The 18,365-nt window shown below is 40.6% G+C and overlaps 1 protein-coding gene across 2 annotated transcripts; it reads left to right on the top strand.

The window, feature by feature from the left end:
* Positions 1 to 163: 163 nt before the first annotated feature.
* On the top strand, positions 164 to 18,017 carry mcoln2 (mucolipin TRP cation channel 2). 2 transcript variants are annotated; one of them, XM_085381899.1, is made up of 14 exons: positions 164 to 241; positions 3,138 to 3,291; positions 3,776 to 3,949; positions 4,239 to 4,395; positions 4,773 to 4,851; positions 4,925 to 5,021; positions 5,117 to 5,216; positions 5,650 to 5,762; positions 5,907 to 6,056; positions 7,666 to 7,767; positions 8,080 to 8,202; positions 10,526 to 10,732; positions 11,900 to 12,033; positions 17,619 to 18,017. In XM_085381899.1, coding segments are annotated over exons 1-14 (1,641 nt in total). In that variant the 5' UTR covers positions 164 to 191; the 3' UTR covers positions 17,620 to 18,017. The 2 variants fall into 2 exon arrangements, with proteins under 2 accessions (XP_085238025.1, XP_085238026.1); XM_085381900.1 differs by lacking the exon at positions 164 to 241 and adding an exon at positions 252 to 2,647 and having other exon boundaries at positions 3,138 to 3,949.
* The last annotated feature ends 348 nt before the right edge of the window (positions 18,018 to 18,365 follow it).

The raw sequence follows: 18,365 nt of genomic DNA, 5'->3' as shown, positions 1-18,365 counted from the left end.
GCCTAAGTTTGGAGCCCTCCAAAGGAACTATACATTTGCCAGTCTGTACATAATTATCCAATATAAATAGTTTGCCTGTCAGTTTTTAAGTGCTAAAACTTTTACGCCGCCCACAAAGGGACCCACCACCACCAGAGCTGAACAGATCACCAGAGCTGAACAGATCACCAGAGCTGAACAGATCACCAGAGATGCTGCGCTACCCAGACCTGAGCTCCCAGAAGCGCAGAGTGTCGATCAGGTGACCCCCCCCCCCCCCCCCCCACACACACACACACACACACTTTTTAAAATAATTTTTGTTTAGATTCATCCAATCAGCTTAAATATCAAATTAGACACAAAATAGTGGGTTTTGGTGGAGACTAATGTCCTTATTATTTAATGCTTCTGCTGAGATGAAGTTAAATATTCATGTGCAACATAAATTGGTATCTTAATGTTTAATGAAAACTTTTTATTGATATTTTTGTCTTTTGGGGTTTTTTTCTTTGTTTTTGTTTGTTTTGATACCTGCTGATCTCGTCTTAGTTTTTTTAATGCATTATTGGCTCTACATTATCATTACTGTTTGTTTCTTAGCTTGCACCTACCCACTCGAACTCTGTGCTCCTCCAGTCAGATGCCTTTATTAGTTTCACGCTCCCAGTTCAAATCTACAGGTGACAGGGCTTTTTCCATTGCCGAGACTCTGGAACAGTCTTCCCTCTTTTATAAAATCCTCTTCATCCTTGGAAGTCTTCAAATCGAATCTGAAGACCTCCCTATGTTCCAAGGCTTTCAGATCTCCCACCTTTATTCTGTTTCAGCTTGTCTGATCTTTTATCTCGTTGGATGATGTTTGCATGTGTAGACACGTATACATGTATTTTATGTTCACATATGTGTACTTGTGTGTGAATGTGTACATATTATTATTATTATCATTTTATTTTATTTTATTTTTATTTTTTTTACAAAAATGTATGGATGTCACAATGTTTCTGTTTTCATCTTATCTGTTTTAATTCTTTTTATCATATTCCTCTGTTCAGCACTTTGGCCGACACTTGATGTCTTTTAAATGTGCTATATGAATAAAGATGACTTGACTTGACTTTCTGCTTAATATATGCTGGATTTCTGTTGCTACCACAACATAGACATCTGTGCAAGAACAGTGGATTTTAACCATAGTGAGCTTGATGGAGCTCGCTCAGTATAAAAAGCAATGAAGTGGCTGAAATCCAGTGCATGTCATCGACTGTATCTCCACGTCATCATTTCATTTTTGTCATTTGAGGACGATGATTTACAGTTTTCCCTCCTGTCTGCTGGATGCAAGCAGCTTCAGGAGCTCACAGGCGTTCCAGCTCTGATCTGTGGAAGTCATATTTGATATCAGGAAGTTGACTTTGTTGCTCTGTGTTCATCAGTGGACAAATAAAGTTTTGTCACATCCGTCATGTTTCTTTGTCCAACGTGAGGTTTTGGAACAGAAATTAAACACGGTCCCTGCGTTTCACATTTAACACACTGTAGCTGTCATCTTAGGTGGATGCCAAGCAGCAGTAGATCGTATCAGGAATGTGCTGGTTTCTGTTTAACATAGGACCCGTCTTCCTCCGACCTCTTAGGATATGCTGCATGTATCTGTGAGACTTGGATGTCAAACATAAGGCCTGGCAAAGACACTGTTCCGGCCACTAGATGGCTTTGGGAAAATGTGAAGGATGGCATAAAAATTTGGAGTTTAAAATATTTGTTAATTTAGGTTTTATAGCTTCTCCTTCTGATAAAGACTTCCCCCGTGGCTATTAATACTATATCAGTTAATTCAATTAAATTACAAAGTACCCTGTTTTTTCACTATTGATCATAGAAACAAAAATGGCATCTTGTCTGAATTAACCAACTTTTTCATGTTTAATTACAGGAACATCTGGGCACTGAGCTATCAGGGTTTTTTCAGTAATTTCACACATTTCTTCTATTTTGAGCCCAAAGAATCACGCTGAAATATTTATTTCATGTACTACAGCACCGTTTCTGTATCATGAGGAAAACCTGAGATGTACCATTGAAACGTCTCAGTGGGTGTAGTTAAACTTCATTTCATTGACTGAAAGGGCAGTTTGATTGGTGAATTGTATGTTGCGTCCAATGTAAAATGAGTTTGACATCCCTGCTTTATAGTATCATGTGTGATGACGTGACCTACAGACTCTTGCCTGTGAAATATAGAAGTACCTTATGTCTTCTGTGGAGTTTGTTCCTATATCAGTAACTGCTCCAGGTTTTAATCAGTTCAAAGGTTTTACACTGACGCACTGATTTTCACACACACAGCAACGTTTCATTATTATTTTGTTTTTTCTATTTAAATCTAGTTTCTTAACCACATTATGTTTCGGGCCTTTCCGTGAGCACTCGTTCACTCGTAGATTGCGCACCTGTGCCGCCTCAAACCCATTTCCTGATTGGCTGACTGAAAGCGTCGTGGTCTCGCGGGGCACACGCGCAGCAGAGCAGAGTTGTCTCTGACTCTCTGCCGGAGCTGTCCGGCTTACGTTTAATAATCTCCCTTCAGTCATTTGGCTTTTTCCCCACCTTGCTTTGCAAAAATGGAGTTATTTTCTCGCTATCTGGATAGAAGCAATTCGGTCAGGTAAGCTTTTTATGTTTAAATAAGTTGCGTTCAAATATAGTTTTGTTACCTCATCATTCTGAAATGCCGCATGTTAAAATGTAACAACGTTAAAAACAACCGCGAAAGTCATCAGGAAGTTTTATGACGTGATCAGGGTTGGATTTAACGTTGCACTTTGTAACTTGGAGACTTGGATTTGTGTTGTTTATAGTTGACAAACAATTGGGGGAAATGGTGAAAGTACATTTACTGAGCTAACCTTGAACTTCGTACACGGATCTCTCCGTGTGATTGATTACCAGTCTGGTACACCGCAACAACAAGAGCTGATAAAATAACTGTCTTTCTTTTTAACTTTCACTTCTGCATTTTCAGCCTTCTGGCTGCTTTCTTCTTCCTTCGTAGAGAAACTCCTCTCACCATCTGTTCATTTCCACGAGTTTTAACCGTGTAGCCCACAGCACTGCGATCTGTTTCTGTCATCTGCATGATGGTTGTTGTCTTACAGCTCTGTCATAACTCACGACATTATGAAAGAGGAGAACCTCAGAGATGACCTGAGGTATTATTTCATGAGCCCCTGTGAGAAGTACAGAGCCCGAAGACACATTCCCTGGAAAATGGGAGTCCAGATCCTGAAAATCATCATGGTCACCACACAAGTATGTGCACTGGGGTTTATTGTATGTTGGGAAAGACCAGGAAAGAGGCAGCACTCAGAAGGGGCTTCCTGGAACTGCAATATGTAATCGAAGGCATGCAGCCAAGAGCAGTGTGTATATACATGCTTACACTGAGGGTCCTGCTTAAAATGGGAGAATAAAGGAATATTTGTGTTTGTCTTTATTTTGCTGCTAAATTTGTATTGTTTCGGAAGCACATGGCCCTAAAACAACACAAACGTCTTCAAAGCACCTCATCAGTATTTCACGTAACACTTTAAAACTACTTGTAAATGTGTAGCTGTGGGAGATTGCACAATACTCCATGTCCATAACAACTACAGTTTTGGGTAATCTCCTTTTTAAAAGGCCCAACTGACTGAGAGGTATGTCAGAGATGTAAAGCTACCATAACATGTGTTTTCCACCTCAAAAGGAATAAGACGCGTATATGTTCAACTCTCCTTTCTTGTTTTCCCCACAGCTCGTCCTGTTCGGCCTCAACAACCAGCTGGTGGTTTCCTATAAGGAAGAGAACACCATGGCGCTCAAACACCTTTTCTTAAAAGGCTACAGCGGGGTCGATGAGGACGACTACAGCGTTGCCGTCTACACAAAGCACGACGTCTATGAAAGTCTGTTTTATGTCATGGATCAGGCAAGTAACAGTGACTTTTTTACTGTAGCATTATGAAGTGTATGTAGTGTTGAGTTTTATTATAGAATATGCACATCAGGAACTCCAATCTAATGCTCATATAAACATATCTGGTGTAATTTAAGCATCGCATGAGTTGGAACTGCTTTATTTTTTGAATTTCTTGTTTTATCGTGTTTCACTGCGATATTCCAGTTTTCAGCTTCTTTATTGTCTCGTCACCCTGGAGTGTTTTCTGTTTTTTTTTTTGTTTTTTTTTTATTTTCCTAAAATTTCCTGTTGTGTACAGTACAGTCAGCTGGGCCAGCTCTCCGTGGGCCCGATCAGTTACGCAGAGGATGAAAATGGCAAGTTGCTGCCCCTCACCATATGTAAAGAGTACTATAGGAGGGGCAGCGTGGAGCCTTCAGATGAGATCTATGACATCGATGCTCAGCTGGAGACGGGTGAGAGGGAAAATTTGCATGTCAGTTTGCTGTTATACGCGGCGAAGTTGGTGTCAGATTTGCCATTTAGATAATTAAGCTCAGTGTTGTTAAAATTTCCCCTTTGGGCTCCTGTAGTTTTAATATTTAATGACAAACCTGAATACCTGTAATGTAAATGTGTGATGAGAGTTTTCATTAGAAACGGGACAAAAGATTCATGTTTAAAAATACCATTTCTTATATATTTCAGACATTTTAGAACCATTATGGGATTTACTGGTAATTTAAACAGGTCATGAAATTCCATATTGGAGTATAAGAACAAATTTTGAGGGGGAAACAAAAGCTGTGTCTGTGTTTTTTACACACCTCATATATGTGATGGGTTTTTTCAGTTTGTATGTCACACGATCCAAATACTGCAAACCTGTGGAGAGCAGAGAATTCATCCTTTTTTAATCTGGATTTTTACAGGTATGCTGTTTAAATTATTTACATTACATGCTGACATCCCCTTTTTAAATCAAACATTTCGCCGCTTTTTCAGACTTGTCGACATCAAAATAACCTTCCAGTTGAAGGGAATCAACCTCCAGACGGTGCGTTCGCGAGAGTTACCCGACTGCTACTCCTTCTTTGTTACGGTATAAGTTTCTTGGCTTTATTAACGCCATGTAAAAGCAGCAAACACAGCTGGATTGAAGCACATATAAACACCTGGATCCCTTTGATTTGATAGATAACGTTCGATAACCAGTGTCACAGTGGAAAGGTGAAACTATTCCTGGACATAGACGCTGAAAGCAGCGCGTGCCGAGACTGGAAGATATCGGGGACGGGTAAGGTGAACTTCTCTAACCGAAAAATTAATTAATGGTAACAAATGAGGGAGGAATGAGACAGGTTATGGCGTTGAAAACTGTTTTTCACATTTGAGTAAAACAACAGGTCAGCCTGCAAATGCATGTTTGGAATATTTGTAAAAATATCAAAATGTTGTCAAGTTTTAAAGAATCAGACTAAATAAAAATAAACTCTTGTGGACCAATGTGTCTGTCCAGTTTATTTTGTGTTGCAGCAGCTTGTTCACCACGTTGTTAAAGTGTGTGGAAGGATTTGTCTCCAAACTTGTACCAGGACTGGGCAGTTTCCTGTAACTGAGGCGTTTGCATTCAGACTTGTGTTATCAGTGTCAGAACTGTGAGTGTGAGGGAGTTGAGTGATAAACCCTCTCACACCCACACTTGTGCTTTTTGTGTGTGTGTATTTCAGCTCAGAAGAACACACACTATCTGCTGGTATTTGATGCCTTCATCATTCTGATGTGCCTCACATCAGCCGTGCTGTGCACTCGCTCCATCATACTGGCCGTCAGGTTACTGCAGGTCAGCAACACCATGCAAGCAGCTACCTTTTTGCTTTTTTTTTTTTGCTTTTTGAAATTAACTTAAACATCGTGGATAAAGGTGTGTGTGTGTGTGTGTGTGTGTGTGTTAAATTGACTGAATTTCCATTGTTTTATTTTGAAGAGGTTCTCCAGATTCTTCCATGAAAACTTTAATCGGAAAGTGTGCGAGGACGACCAGAGGGAGTTTCTGAACGGCTGGTACTTGCTGGTCATCGTCAGCGACCTCTTCGCCATAATTGGATCGATTCTGAAGATGGAGATACAAGCAAAGGTAAAATGAATAATCCCTTTCTTTCTTGCAATGGCGTTTAACCATAACCCCCCCCCCCCCCCCCCCCTATTCAGTTGTCATTTAAAAGGTGTCAAATAATTGCAGAAGATTTGAAAATGTATATCTTTATGTAGAAAAGGTTTTGTATAATAAGCTGTTGTCAGAATGTATTTAATATTACTTTCTACACCAGGATCTTTTTCTACGTAGCTGACGCTGGTAACTGTGCAGGGGCAGATCTAGCAAAGTTTAGCCAGGGGGGCCGATAGGGCATGAACAGGGAAAAGGGGGCACAAAGACATACTTTTCTTTCTTATTCTCATTTAAAATGTTGAGCTTTTAATAAATAATTATCTGAATCTTACACCCAAAGTTTTTACCTGATATAAAATGTATAGAAGTCCATTACTGTATGTAGTAACTGTTAAGTCTAATATACCCTAGTAAGCTGTAGTACTTTTTCCTTTGGGAACCATCTGTGCAGTCTGCAGTTCTGTTGAAGAAAGATGTTGAATCTATTTAATTATTGTAGAAAAATCATTGATTTCTGTGCATTTTATTTTACCGGTGCATTTGATTAAGGTTGATTACGTCAATTAAGCATCACGAGGTGGAAAGTGGTTCCCTTTGTTGTTGCTGGGAGTTGGCAACCCTATTAGTTAGGTTGTTTAATATTTCTACTAAGTACTCTTTAAAATACCAGAATAGGGAGGCTAGAGGATTTAAGTTTATTAGATTGATCAGTTTTGCTGAACTATGAAGTTTTTTTTTTTTTTTTTGTTTTTGTATTTGTTTGTATTTGTTTGTTTTTTTTTGTTTTTTAAACGTGAGTATGAACTTATACAAAATGCAGCAAGACATTTAAAAAACTGTTTTATTGATTAAAAAAACACTATATCAGATTCATATCGGACATAAAAAAGTGGTATCGTGCCATCTCTAGTGTGTAGGCAAATTTTTATCATATTTCATTATTTTAATGTTTTATTTATATCCACCGATGTGTTTAAGTTTTAAAGAGTTAGACTCATTTATGCCCAACTTTACTTCTTTTGTATAATTTATCACTGTAGGTGAAGCTCTACTATTATTTGCTACAATAACTTTTCAGCGGAGGTTAAGTTGTCTGATTGCAGCATTAATTCACCAGTTCGGTTTTAATATCTTATAATTACATTGTTAGACGTATAAAGGACAGTTTGGACCTTTAATCAAACTTTAAATTCCAAACCAAATTTCAACGTGACTGACGACACTTTGCATTGTGATTCGGACGTTGATAATAACTTTGAGCAGTTGGACACAAATAGAAATTGCAAAATCAGTGAAGCTGTCCTTTAAGAAACCTGCAGTTTACATTTATAGTTTTCTTCTCAGTGCACATGCATTAAAGCATAAAAGCACATTAAGGTTTATCGTTCCTTGGCTTCACTTTGTACTTTGAACCCTAATAAAATAATCACCCAGACTATGTCATTTACTGCAATCATACAGCAAAACCAGCTTTACTGTAATATAACTTATGTATACTGTGTGTAATTATGTAACAGAGTTTTCTAGAACTATGATTTCATCCCTAATCGTGGACTTTCTCTGCTCTCTTTTGTAGAACCTTACAAATTATGACGTGTGCAGTATCTTCCTGGGGACGTCTACATTACTGGTGTGGGTTGGAGTGATCAGGTACCTGGGATACTTCCAGAAATACAATGTGAGTCCATGCTCGGCACGACTGATGTAAGGCATTAATGTTCTACATTTATGATCTCAGAGTTTGAAGTCTGTTTCATGTGAGCGCTTCCAATGAGCAAAATATTAAGCAGGAGCTCATCACATTAAGCTTAATGCAACAGTGATGGAGAAACTTGTATTAATATGCTGTGAGAATGATATATTTATTTTAATTCTCATCATGCACATGTGTAGACCTGTATCAGTCCGCTCCACTCTCACATAAATCTTTATTTGTTGTCTCATAAGGTTTAAAATTCACTTAAAAACAGTATATTTCTTCCAAGTTTAGGTGCTGATCCTAACCATGAAGGCAGCCTTTCCAAAGGTCCTGCGTTTCTGCTGCTGTGCTGGCATGATCTACCTCGGCTATACTTTTTGTGGCTGGATTGTACTGGGGCCGTACCACGAGAAGGTAACTTTCTAACTGGTTTTGAGGAAATCACTGTGATGGGTGTGACAGAGATGCAGGGGAAACAGTCCAGGCTTCTTTTTTCTTTCTCACGAAATGTTGCTGACGCAACAGATATTGAATTGAGGAACTCCCAAAAGTGCACATCTTTTAAAAAACGGACTTACAGTAGTGTTTTAGGTGATTGTTTTTGTCCCAGATTCAGACTCTTGATAACCTGTAGATGAGATATTCAAAGTTTGATTTTTATGAGTTTTATGAGATTTGCAAATCAGTGATTTGTTTATTTGACAGTTTATTTTTTATTTACTTTTTTGGAACTGTGGTTGTACGATACTTTCCTTTTTATGATGACTGTCAGATTGGACTTGGAGAAGTTAAATCTTAACTTCTCCATCAGGTTTTCCAAGCTCTTTCTTTCAAATTGCTATTTCAGCATGTTGCTCTTCAAACTGAACAAAGTGTACACATGGCCTTTGGCTTCCCTGTACAGGAGCAACTAGAGTTCACAGTGCATTTATAAGACTCTCTAAATAAAACGGCCACTAGGTGTCAGTGCATGATAATGCTTGTTTTGCTTCACTGGCTGCTGTTTGCTGCTTCATTGGTGACCAGGTTTTCAACATTGTACAGTGATTGCTGCCACATTCATAACACATTCATTTGTACACTGATGTGTGTGCATATGCGTGGATGAATCAACCATTTGAGGAATGAATCAAATGGTTGATGATTAGCAACAGAATTGTGCCACATTCAGTTTTGGGCCAACTGCCCCGAAACAGAGCAAATATCTCAAACTGAAAGAGGCTACAAGAAGCAGTTTCCTCCAAATACATACAAGTGAGAAACAAAGTTGAGCGTCTCATGTTTTAAGAATTTGTGGAGATTACAGCTGGACTTGAGCAACATTTGGAGCACTTCTTAAAATCCTGAGAAACTCTAACCTTAACTGGGAGCTCCCCAGACAGTGATCTGTATGTTTAGCTGTTCTGGCTTGTTAAGATAAATTATTTACGGAAGTCTGAGCAGAAGTAGGCGTCTAAACACGGCAGAGCTCCTAATCTGCAGAGGCAGATGTGGGGAAGCCTGAGAACAGCTGCCTCACATCTTGCCTCTCACTGGCTAAATTGTTGATAATCTTGTGCTGAAGAGGAGTAACTACTGTAAATATATTGTGAGCTGATTTTTGTGTTTGCCTTTATGTCACTTCACTACCTCCCATGTTTAGGAATGCCCGTCTGTGGAACTAACAAAGCATCCATACGGTTGGTGCACTGAAGGCATTCAAGCAGGTCATTTTAGCTGTTAAGTACACTTTTCTCTGTTTAACAGTGAAATAGACTCTTATCAGGCCCACATGAAAAGCAAACTGTTACCCGACTACCATTTGTGCAACCAGCTCTGCTATGCCAGCGTTTCACGTCAGCCGTGTTACAGTTCTTTACGTTTGCGCAGCGATGCAGTCAACGGAGACTTTTATATTTATACTGCGATGTTTCGGGGAGTCCCCCGTAGTGACCTGTAAGTGTTTCCAGGATCCTCAGGTTATTTACAGAAGGAAATCAGCAGGGGATGACCTGCGGCTTGCCGTTCCACACGTCTTCAAGTGCTGTCAGCTGAATCCATAGTGTCTGAGAGTGATGTTGTTTTTAGATCTTATCTCATTCTTGTGGAACATGACTTCTTTCTGTTTTGTGTCGGGCTTTCTGATTGGTTCTTTCAACCAACGGTCTCCCTTTTTTCCTTTATTGCGTCATTCCTATCAGTCTTTAGACAAACTCGTTGTCTTATTATTAAGCCTGCGAGGTCCAGCGTTTCTTTTAGTACAACCAAGTACTTTTGGAAACTCCAAGTTTTCTTTAATCTCTGATCAAAACACAGTGAAGCTGACCTATACCTGAGCATTCAGGCTGTTTACTTAAACACTTCTGTTGCCTGTTTAATATGTTGATGGTAATAATCTGTGACTCGTCTTTCTTTGATAAACTGGGTTTCGACCTAAGACTTACTCATTGTCATTTGTTACATCAGCTACTTAAAAGATCAAAACAGTGTTTCAGTGTGAAGAATTTTTACTTGCAATTTATAAGAAAAATAATAAAATAATGTCATGTTGTTCTTTTGAAGTTGGTGATTAACACTAAATTGTATTTTATGGCATTTTTACAGACCAAATGTATAACTTTTTTTTAAAGGAAGAAAAGCTGCAGTAATGTAACAAATTTCTTTCAATCTCCTCATTTGTTTTGTTTTCCAGGAAATCTCAGATTTCTGTGGATTTGTTAACTGCTCACTGCACTGTTATTTCCCTCTTTCTCTGTAGTTTGAGGGCCTGAGTCTTGTGGCAGAGTGCCTGTTCTCTCTGCTGAATGGAGACGACATGTTCACCACCTTCGCCCAGCTTAAGGACAAAAACACCTTGGTGTGGCTCTTCAGTCGGGCTTACCTGTACTCCTTCATCTCCCTGTTCATCTACATGGTGCTGTCGCTCTTTATCGCTCTTATAACCGACGCCTATGAGACCATCAAGGTACTTACGTTACCGAGTGCGAGTCATTTGAAAACTGTGGCATTTTGTCAATTAAACTCTTGGATCTTGTTAGACCTGACAGGAGGCTGGAAAATGTGGACTAAAACTGAACAACAATCCTTACTGTACTTTGAGCTTTCTGCCAGCAAGACAAAAGGAATGTTCACATCTCTTCTGACAGAACCACAAAAAAGGGACGTCCCTGTGTGAGATTGCCACTCTTCAACCAAATGCCACATCAGTGTTGCAGGTTAAGTCTAGCTGCGTGACAAAGAGAAAGGATGGTGCAAATCGAGTGCATTCATATGAGTGAAGTAGTGTGTCTTCACTCTGGGTTGGGAAGCAACTCCTTCAAGTTGAAGGAGTTAAGGTGGCTTCGGGGTCCTGTTCATGAGTCGGGGAATGAGCGGGAGATTGACAGATGGATTGGTGCAGCGTCTGCAGTAATGAGGATGCTGTAGCTGTCTGCTATGGGAGGAGATGGCATCAATTTACTGGGTGCTTTATGCCTCCCACCCACGCATGGCCACAAGCTGTTGATAGCAGCCAGAAGGAGCTTCCTCAGTAGGGTGTCTGGGTTATTTCTTAAAAAGGGTGAAGACCATAGTTATTTAAAAGGGGCTCAGTAGAATGGTACTTGGGCATTTGGGTGCCTCCTGCATGAATCCTAGGTTAGGTGTTTGCGCGCATCACAGATAGTTCAGGGCTGAAGAAACTGCAGAGGAGCTGGATGAGGTTGACAGATGAGTGGGGAGTCTGGGCATCTATGAACCAAATAAGCAGCAGGATGGACGGAGAGAAGTGTCGAGGACAAAAAGAGGGGGGGGTTAAGTGCATCTTGTGCTCTTCTTACATCTTACTTCCTGTCTTGCTTGTCCCTTAGGCAATAATGTAATTGCATCTTGCTGAGAGGAGACAACAATCAGTGAATATCACATCTATAAAAAGCCTTTATTTCAAATTTTATATTTAAATTATGAAGAAAAATGTGAAGAAACCAGTCACAATGTTTCTCAATCCATGTTTCAGTCATTGCGGTACCTGTTTGTGGGCTTGAGTCTACAATATGTGTTAAATTGGTGTGCATTTCTCAAATCTAGCATGGAAAAAGTTTTGTCTTCTGACTTTAAATGTGATGCATTTTGGACTTTTTCTATTTGCTAACAGAGTTACCAGAAAAATGGGTTCCCGCAGACCGACCTGCAGAAGTTTCTCCACGAGCCGACAGAGCTGCCTAACATAGAGGAGAGCGATCAGACAGACGTCAGCGTCAGACACTCTGTACTCTGCTACTGCCAGTGGTACGACTGTTCACAGCAGTGTTGCTTGTTTAATATTTAATCTCTCTTCACACACTCAGCCACACCTGGAACCTGTTCTCTACAAACATCAATGTAACATAAGAGGTATTGTGTTTTAAATAGCTGCTTAGAGTTGTTAGCCAGTGAGATTTAAGATTTTATTATAGTTTGACGGTTGCTTGTTGACTATTAGGGCTATTACTTGGCTTAGCTTATTACTTAGGTCTTAGCTTGAGAAGAAGATGTAGTCTTAACCTCTTAAATCTTGGCCATCAATCAATATCTAAATCAACTGATGGTCAAAACAACTGTCACTTTTAGTTACTGTTAACATGAATGCTGACGGTCATGCTGGCAAGAGTGAAACACATCTCTTGTTCTTGGGAAAGATTCATGAAGTCTTTGGAAAAGAGCTGGCACCAGCGTCAAAAGTGAAGTTGATCAGAGAAATGTCGAGGAAACGCCGTTACATTCTCACTCTCCCTTTCAGTCCGTGTACAAATAAACAGGATTCACGGTAACATTCAGAAATGAAAACAGAGTTTGTGTCGCTTACACCTTGTCGCCATGATATACAGTGGGGCAAAAAAGTATTTAGTCAGCCACCGATTGTGCAAGTTCCCCCACTTAAAATGATGACAGAGGTCAGTAATTTGCACCAGAGGTACACTTCAACTGTGAGAGACAGAATGTGGAAAAAAAAAATCCATGAATCCACATGGTAGGATTTGTAAAGAATTTATTGGTAAATTAGGGTGGAAAATAAGTATTTGGTCACCTCAAACAAGGAAAATCTCTGGCTCTCACAGACCTGTAACGTCTTCTGTAAGAAGCTTTTCTGTCCCCCACTCGTTACCTGTATGAATGGCACCTGTTTGAACTCATCATCTGTATAAAAGACACCTGTCCACAGCCTCAAACAGTCAGACTCCAAACTCCGCCATGGCCAAGACCAAAGAGCTTTCGAAGGACACCAGGAAAAGTATTGTAGACCTGCACCAGACTGGGAAGAGTGAATCTACAATAGGCAAGCAGCTTGGTGTGAAAAAATCAACTGTGGGAGCAATCATCAGAAAATGGAAGACATACAAGACCACTGATAATCTCCCTCGATCTGGGGCTCCACGCAAGATCTCATCCCGTGGGGTCAAAATGATCATGAGAACGGTGAGCAAAGATCCCAGAACCACACGGGGGGACCTGGTGAATGACCTGCAGAGAGCTGGGACCAAAGTAACAAAGGTCACCATCAGTAACACACTACAACGGCAGGGAATCAAATCCCGCAGTGCCAGACGTGTTCCGCTGCTGAAGCCAGTGCATGTCCAGGCCCGTCTGAAGTTTGCCAGAGAGCACATGGATGATACAGCAGAGGATTGGGAGAATGTCATGTGGTCAGATGAAACCAAAGTAGAACTTTTTGGTATAAACTCAACTCGTCGTGTTTGGAGGAAGAAGAATACTGAGTTGCATCCCAAGAACACCATACCTACTGTGAAGCATGGGGGTGGAAACATCATGCTATGGGGCTGTTTTTCTGCCAAGGGGACAGGACGACTGATCCGTGTTAAGGACAGAATGAATGGGGCCATGTATCGTGAGATTTTGAGCCAAAACCTCCTTCCATCAGTGAGAACTTTGAAGATGAAACGAGGCTGGGTCTTCCAACATGACAATGATCCAAAACACACCGCCCGGGCAACAAAGGAGTGGCTCCGTAAGAAGCATTTGAAAGTCCTGGAGTGGCCTAGCCAGTCTCCAGACCTCAACCCCATAGAAAATCTGTGGCGGGAGTTGAAAGTCCGTGTTGCTCGGCGACAGCCCCAAAACATCACTGCTCTCGAGAAGATCTGCATGGAGGAATGGGCCAAAATACCAGCTACTGTGTGTGCAAACCTGGTAAAGACCTATAGTAAACGTTTGACCTCTGTTATTGCCAACAAAGGTTATGTTACAAAGTATTGAGTTGTATTTTTGTTATTGACCAAATACTTATTTTCCACCCTGATTTACCAATAAATTCTTTACAAATCCTACCATGTGGATTCATGGATTTTTTTTTTTTTTCACATTCTGTCTCTCACAGTTGAAGTGTACCTCTGGTGCAAATTACTGACCTCTGTCATCATTTTAGGTGGGGGAACTTGCACAATCGGTGGCTGACTAAATACTTTTTTGCCCCACTGTACGGACACCGTACTCCTCTGTATGTCGGTGTTTTCTTCTCATTCCATTTCCATGAGCCAATCTCCATCATCGGCAGGCAGCCGACTGCAGCGGAGTTTCCTCCACGCTGCGGTTTGGCTCCGTCTTACGTGGTTTGAGAGCAATGAAATTAGTGGTGGGAGCTATGCTGACACACCCAGTGATGGGCTGATTACAGAGAAACTGAGGGCCTCCACACTGAGGAACACCCCTGCCCCCACCGTCCCCTTAAACTCCCAGCACCTCTGTACTGTGTTATGTCCTTGAATGCACAGGTCACAGTAAACATTGTGACTCAAAATGAGCTGAAAAGGCTCAGTGGTGAGTCGAAAGCAGTTTTGAATGCATTGGAGAGACTGGTTTAGCGGCTCTGTTGTGCGTGGTTTTATTAGAACGACCTCACACTGTGTTCTCTCTTTATCATTTACTTAACCTCTTTTCGGTTGTCTGATAACATGAAGTGTTTAACATGCCTGAGAAATGTTTCATTTTATTTCCCGTTATCGTTTAAAGCGGCAGCGCAGTGCCCCGTTTGCTCCCAGCAACACTTCCTCCATCACAGTCAGCACATTACTGTGAAGTTGATGTTTCTGTTCAGGAGAATGTTTCGCTGTAAACGGACACCAGGATTGGTTTCTGTAGCCGTCATCACAATCATTCCACTTCAAAAGCAGGAGACTGTTTTGTGACTGAGTGCATGAGATGTTGTTTACCCAGTAAAGCAACTACTGTAGTCATTTGTATAGAGCTGTGTTTCGCGTTTGCCACCAAACTGTTATTTTTTTCCTGCCAGAGCTTTGAATGTTTGTACACACTGTAAAAATGATCTGTAGTCGTGTACTCGTTGGGAAAGTCCTGGCACTGGGAAAAGTTTCCTTTGCTGTATGTGTTATGATGACACATTGGAGCTTAGACAGTCTGTTTCCTCCCTCGGGGCTCTTCAGCCGTTGTTTCAGCAGACGTTAACACGCCGACTTTGAGGGTTTTGTTTTGGGCTTGTTATTTTATTTTTATTTATTTTTTATGGATGTTTGTCAGCCGTTTTCTATCACCCAGCTTTCCTGGGATTCCAGCTCTGGTTGCCTTGAGTGTTTAAGGAAGTCGAGTTTCAGTTACAGTGCCATTATGTACTGATGTGTAATGTACATCCTCTGTTGAAATTGGTGACCATCTTTTAAAGTTGGTTCAGTTTTCTTATTAGCACTCTTGTAGATTTGCACTGACTATATAATTGCATTCATTTGCAGCCTTTGACCTGGCTAGATCTCATTTTTTACAAGCATCCTTATCTTACTGTCCCAGCAAAAATTAGATCAGTGTTCTCAGTTAACGTTTTAATGTCTTACTGGGTGAAATTTCATCTGGATCTGTTACCTTGTTTGGAAAGGAAGCTGGGAAGTGATCCTTGGGTTGGATTTAAAACTTGTTTACCAAAAGCGTCAGGTTTGTTATCTCTTGTATATTATGACTCTTGTGAATTCAATTAAATGTAATAGAACGTATATGTGTGACAAAGGTTGTAAACTTAACAGTATTTGGACTTAAATGTATCAGCTGCAGTCTGTCAAAGATTATGGCCCTATTCCTCAAAATGTTGACTCCCATCATAAACTCTGAGATCAGCAACTCAGACTTTACAGTTTCAGAACAGGCCGATCAGACTTCACCTGGAGTTTCACGTGCATGAGTAGGAAAAAGAAAGCAGCAGTCAGCGGCGCTCCGATACTATGACTCACCGTAGCATTTGGTAAATAAAGAGAAGAGCCTCCACTTTAATCCGGTGTACTGAGGAATCTGAATGTGTCAGTGTGGATCATGATGTTTATCTTACAAACAGGACAGGTGAATGGAGTCATTTTAATCAGCCTGGGGCACTCTGTCATCATCAGACAGAAAACATTCATGTCTTGTCTTTGGCTGCGTTTTGACAGTCACCACCATTGCTAAGCCTCATATCAAAGACATTACATTCATGCAAATTAATTGTATCCTGTGTGGTCAGCAGGAGGGATTTACACTCTTTGTTATGGTCAGTGTTGGGGTTAACAACACTGTCAGTGCGCCCCAGGGCGGCTGTGGCTACATGTAGCTGCCATAGTGTGTGGGTGGGTGGATGACTGGATGTGTAAAGCGCTTTGGGGTCCTTAGGGACTAGTAAAGCGATATATAAATACAGGCCATTTACCATTTAACACGGAACACCTTTAAGAAAAGTATTGCATTACATTACTGATTTACTCCCAGGAGAAAGTAATTCGTAGCACTGAAAAAGGTCCTGAAGGGCACACACCTCATGAAACGTCTCATAATTACCAGTTAAGAATGTAAAAACCTGAGTGAGTGACTGCGCATCAGTTTGTTACCTGTTGAAGATCAGGGTCTTTGTGCTGGTCTGGGGTCAGCATTCACTCAGCTTTTACTCTGGGTTCTTGGCTAGCTTAGCATTAGCGTGCTGTCTGTGCTTGCAAAGAGCTGAAATATGTTAGCAGCATAATGTCGTTGTTTCTGTCCTGTATGCAGTCTGCACTTCACCACCGTGCACTCGTCCTTTTGTGCAATAAAAGTTTGTTTTCTCCTTTGACAACAAAATGATTAGATACAACTTCCTTGCTCACTTGGTCTCATCGTCGTCATCATCAATCATTCCAATCCTGGAAAATGTTCTGCTTACAGCAGATCATAAAAATGAAGGAAAATTATCTTTTGTTTAAAAACAAAGTGTTTGAACTTACAGCTTTCTTTGGTGGGTTTACTTTGATACAGTGAAGTGTGCAAATCTTTGCTGTGTGTTGCTATCAAACCTGCGTGAAGTTGAAATTACAGATTGGAGAACGAGGCCTTAATGATGCGTGTGTGGGAATTATCCCAAGAACATTACCGTGATAGTGTTGCAAGATTATGCCCTAAAGTGAGAATTCCTGTCTGCTTGTGTAACAAGTTGGATGTATCATCCCAACATAATATTGATACACTTGGGAATAACAGTGTTGCCTTGGTAGCTACATTTAGAATGGCATGTACCCTGCATTTGAACAACCTGTGTAGCTTTAATAAAGCTGGAGCACATTTGATTAAACATGGGACATGCAAGGTCATTCGTATACAAGCATGTAGGAGTCCCATAAATAGGATACTGCCATTATTTAAGATCGTACACTGCTTGCTTTGATTTTGAATACCAGCAGAAACCACCTATTTTTCTTTCTTGAATTTGGTTCATATCATTTATGAGTAAGATGCGTATTGGTGCTTTCTAAAGAGAAGCATTCGCTAACCACGCAATCGAACGTCCGAGTGAAAAGTAGCCTATGCTGTAGTTTGTCATGATGAAAGGTTGGTGGTTTTATGAGTTCTCTCTGTCCTTCCCTCTCTCCTTACAGAGTTCCAGCAAATGATGATGTCATACTTATCAGCTGACGGCTGCCCCGCCTCTGGATGAGACAGTTTAGGGAGGAAAATGCTGGGAACAATACTTCACATGTCTGAGACAAACTTCTCAACGCTGAAACACTGAAAAAATCCTGGAGAATGTAGATTTACACGTGTAACATCCCGTGAGGTGCAATAAGAAAGGCCAAATGAGTTTCCTCCACTGAACGGGAGTCAGGAGCTCAAGATGCGGAGCTGGAACTGGGACTAAGAAGAAGTGGTTGCTTGGATTAATTGTGTATGTTTATAATACTGCTTAGATGTTTATTTGGCCAAGGAGTTTGGTCGAGTGCTGTTGGGGAATGTACAACATTAAAGTTAATTTATTAAGTGTTGAAGTAAAGGTTGCAGCAAGGCTAATCTTCCTATTTGTCCCTTTTTTTTATTTTTTATTTTTTTTATTTTATTTAAATGTAATCATGTCACTGGTGGGAGTGGGGGGTGAGTTTCCTCTGAAGTGCACAAACATGTTTCCAGCAGAGTTGTGAGTAAGACTAGTTTTGAATGAACACACCACAACGATGAGTCAGCTCGATCAGTGTAGAAACCAGCAGGTTAAAGTTAAAGACAAGCTGGAGCATGACTTCTGTTGCAGAGCTGTGCTCCTAGTTTGATCAAAGCATCACATTTCTCCCACATTTTCTCAGCTACGTTGGCCACTAGGTTGCCTTTTATTTATTTATTTTTTAAGTATTTTA

This window comes from Rhamphochromis longiceps, linkage group LG15, assembly GCF_057381845.1.
Source record: "Rhamphochromis longiceps isolate RC_006_pf linkage group LG15, R_longiceps_female_GT1.1, whole genome shotgun sequence".
In the NCBI taxonomy this organism is placed as follows: domain Eukaryota; kingdom Metazoa; phylum Chordata; class Actinopteri; order Cichliformes; family Cichlidae; genus Rhamphochromis; species Rhamphochromis longiceps.
Note: the sequence above shows the minus strand (reverse complement) of the source record. Positions and strands in the feature narration are given on the sequence as shown.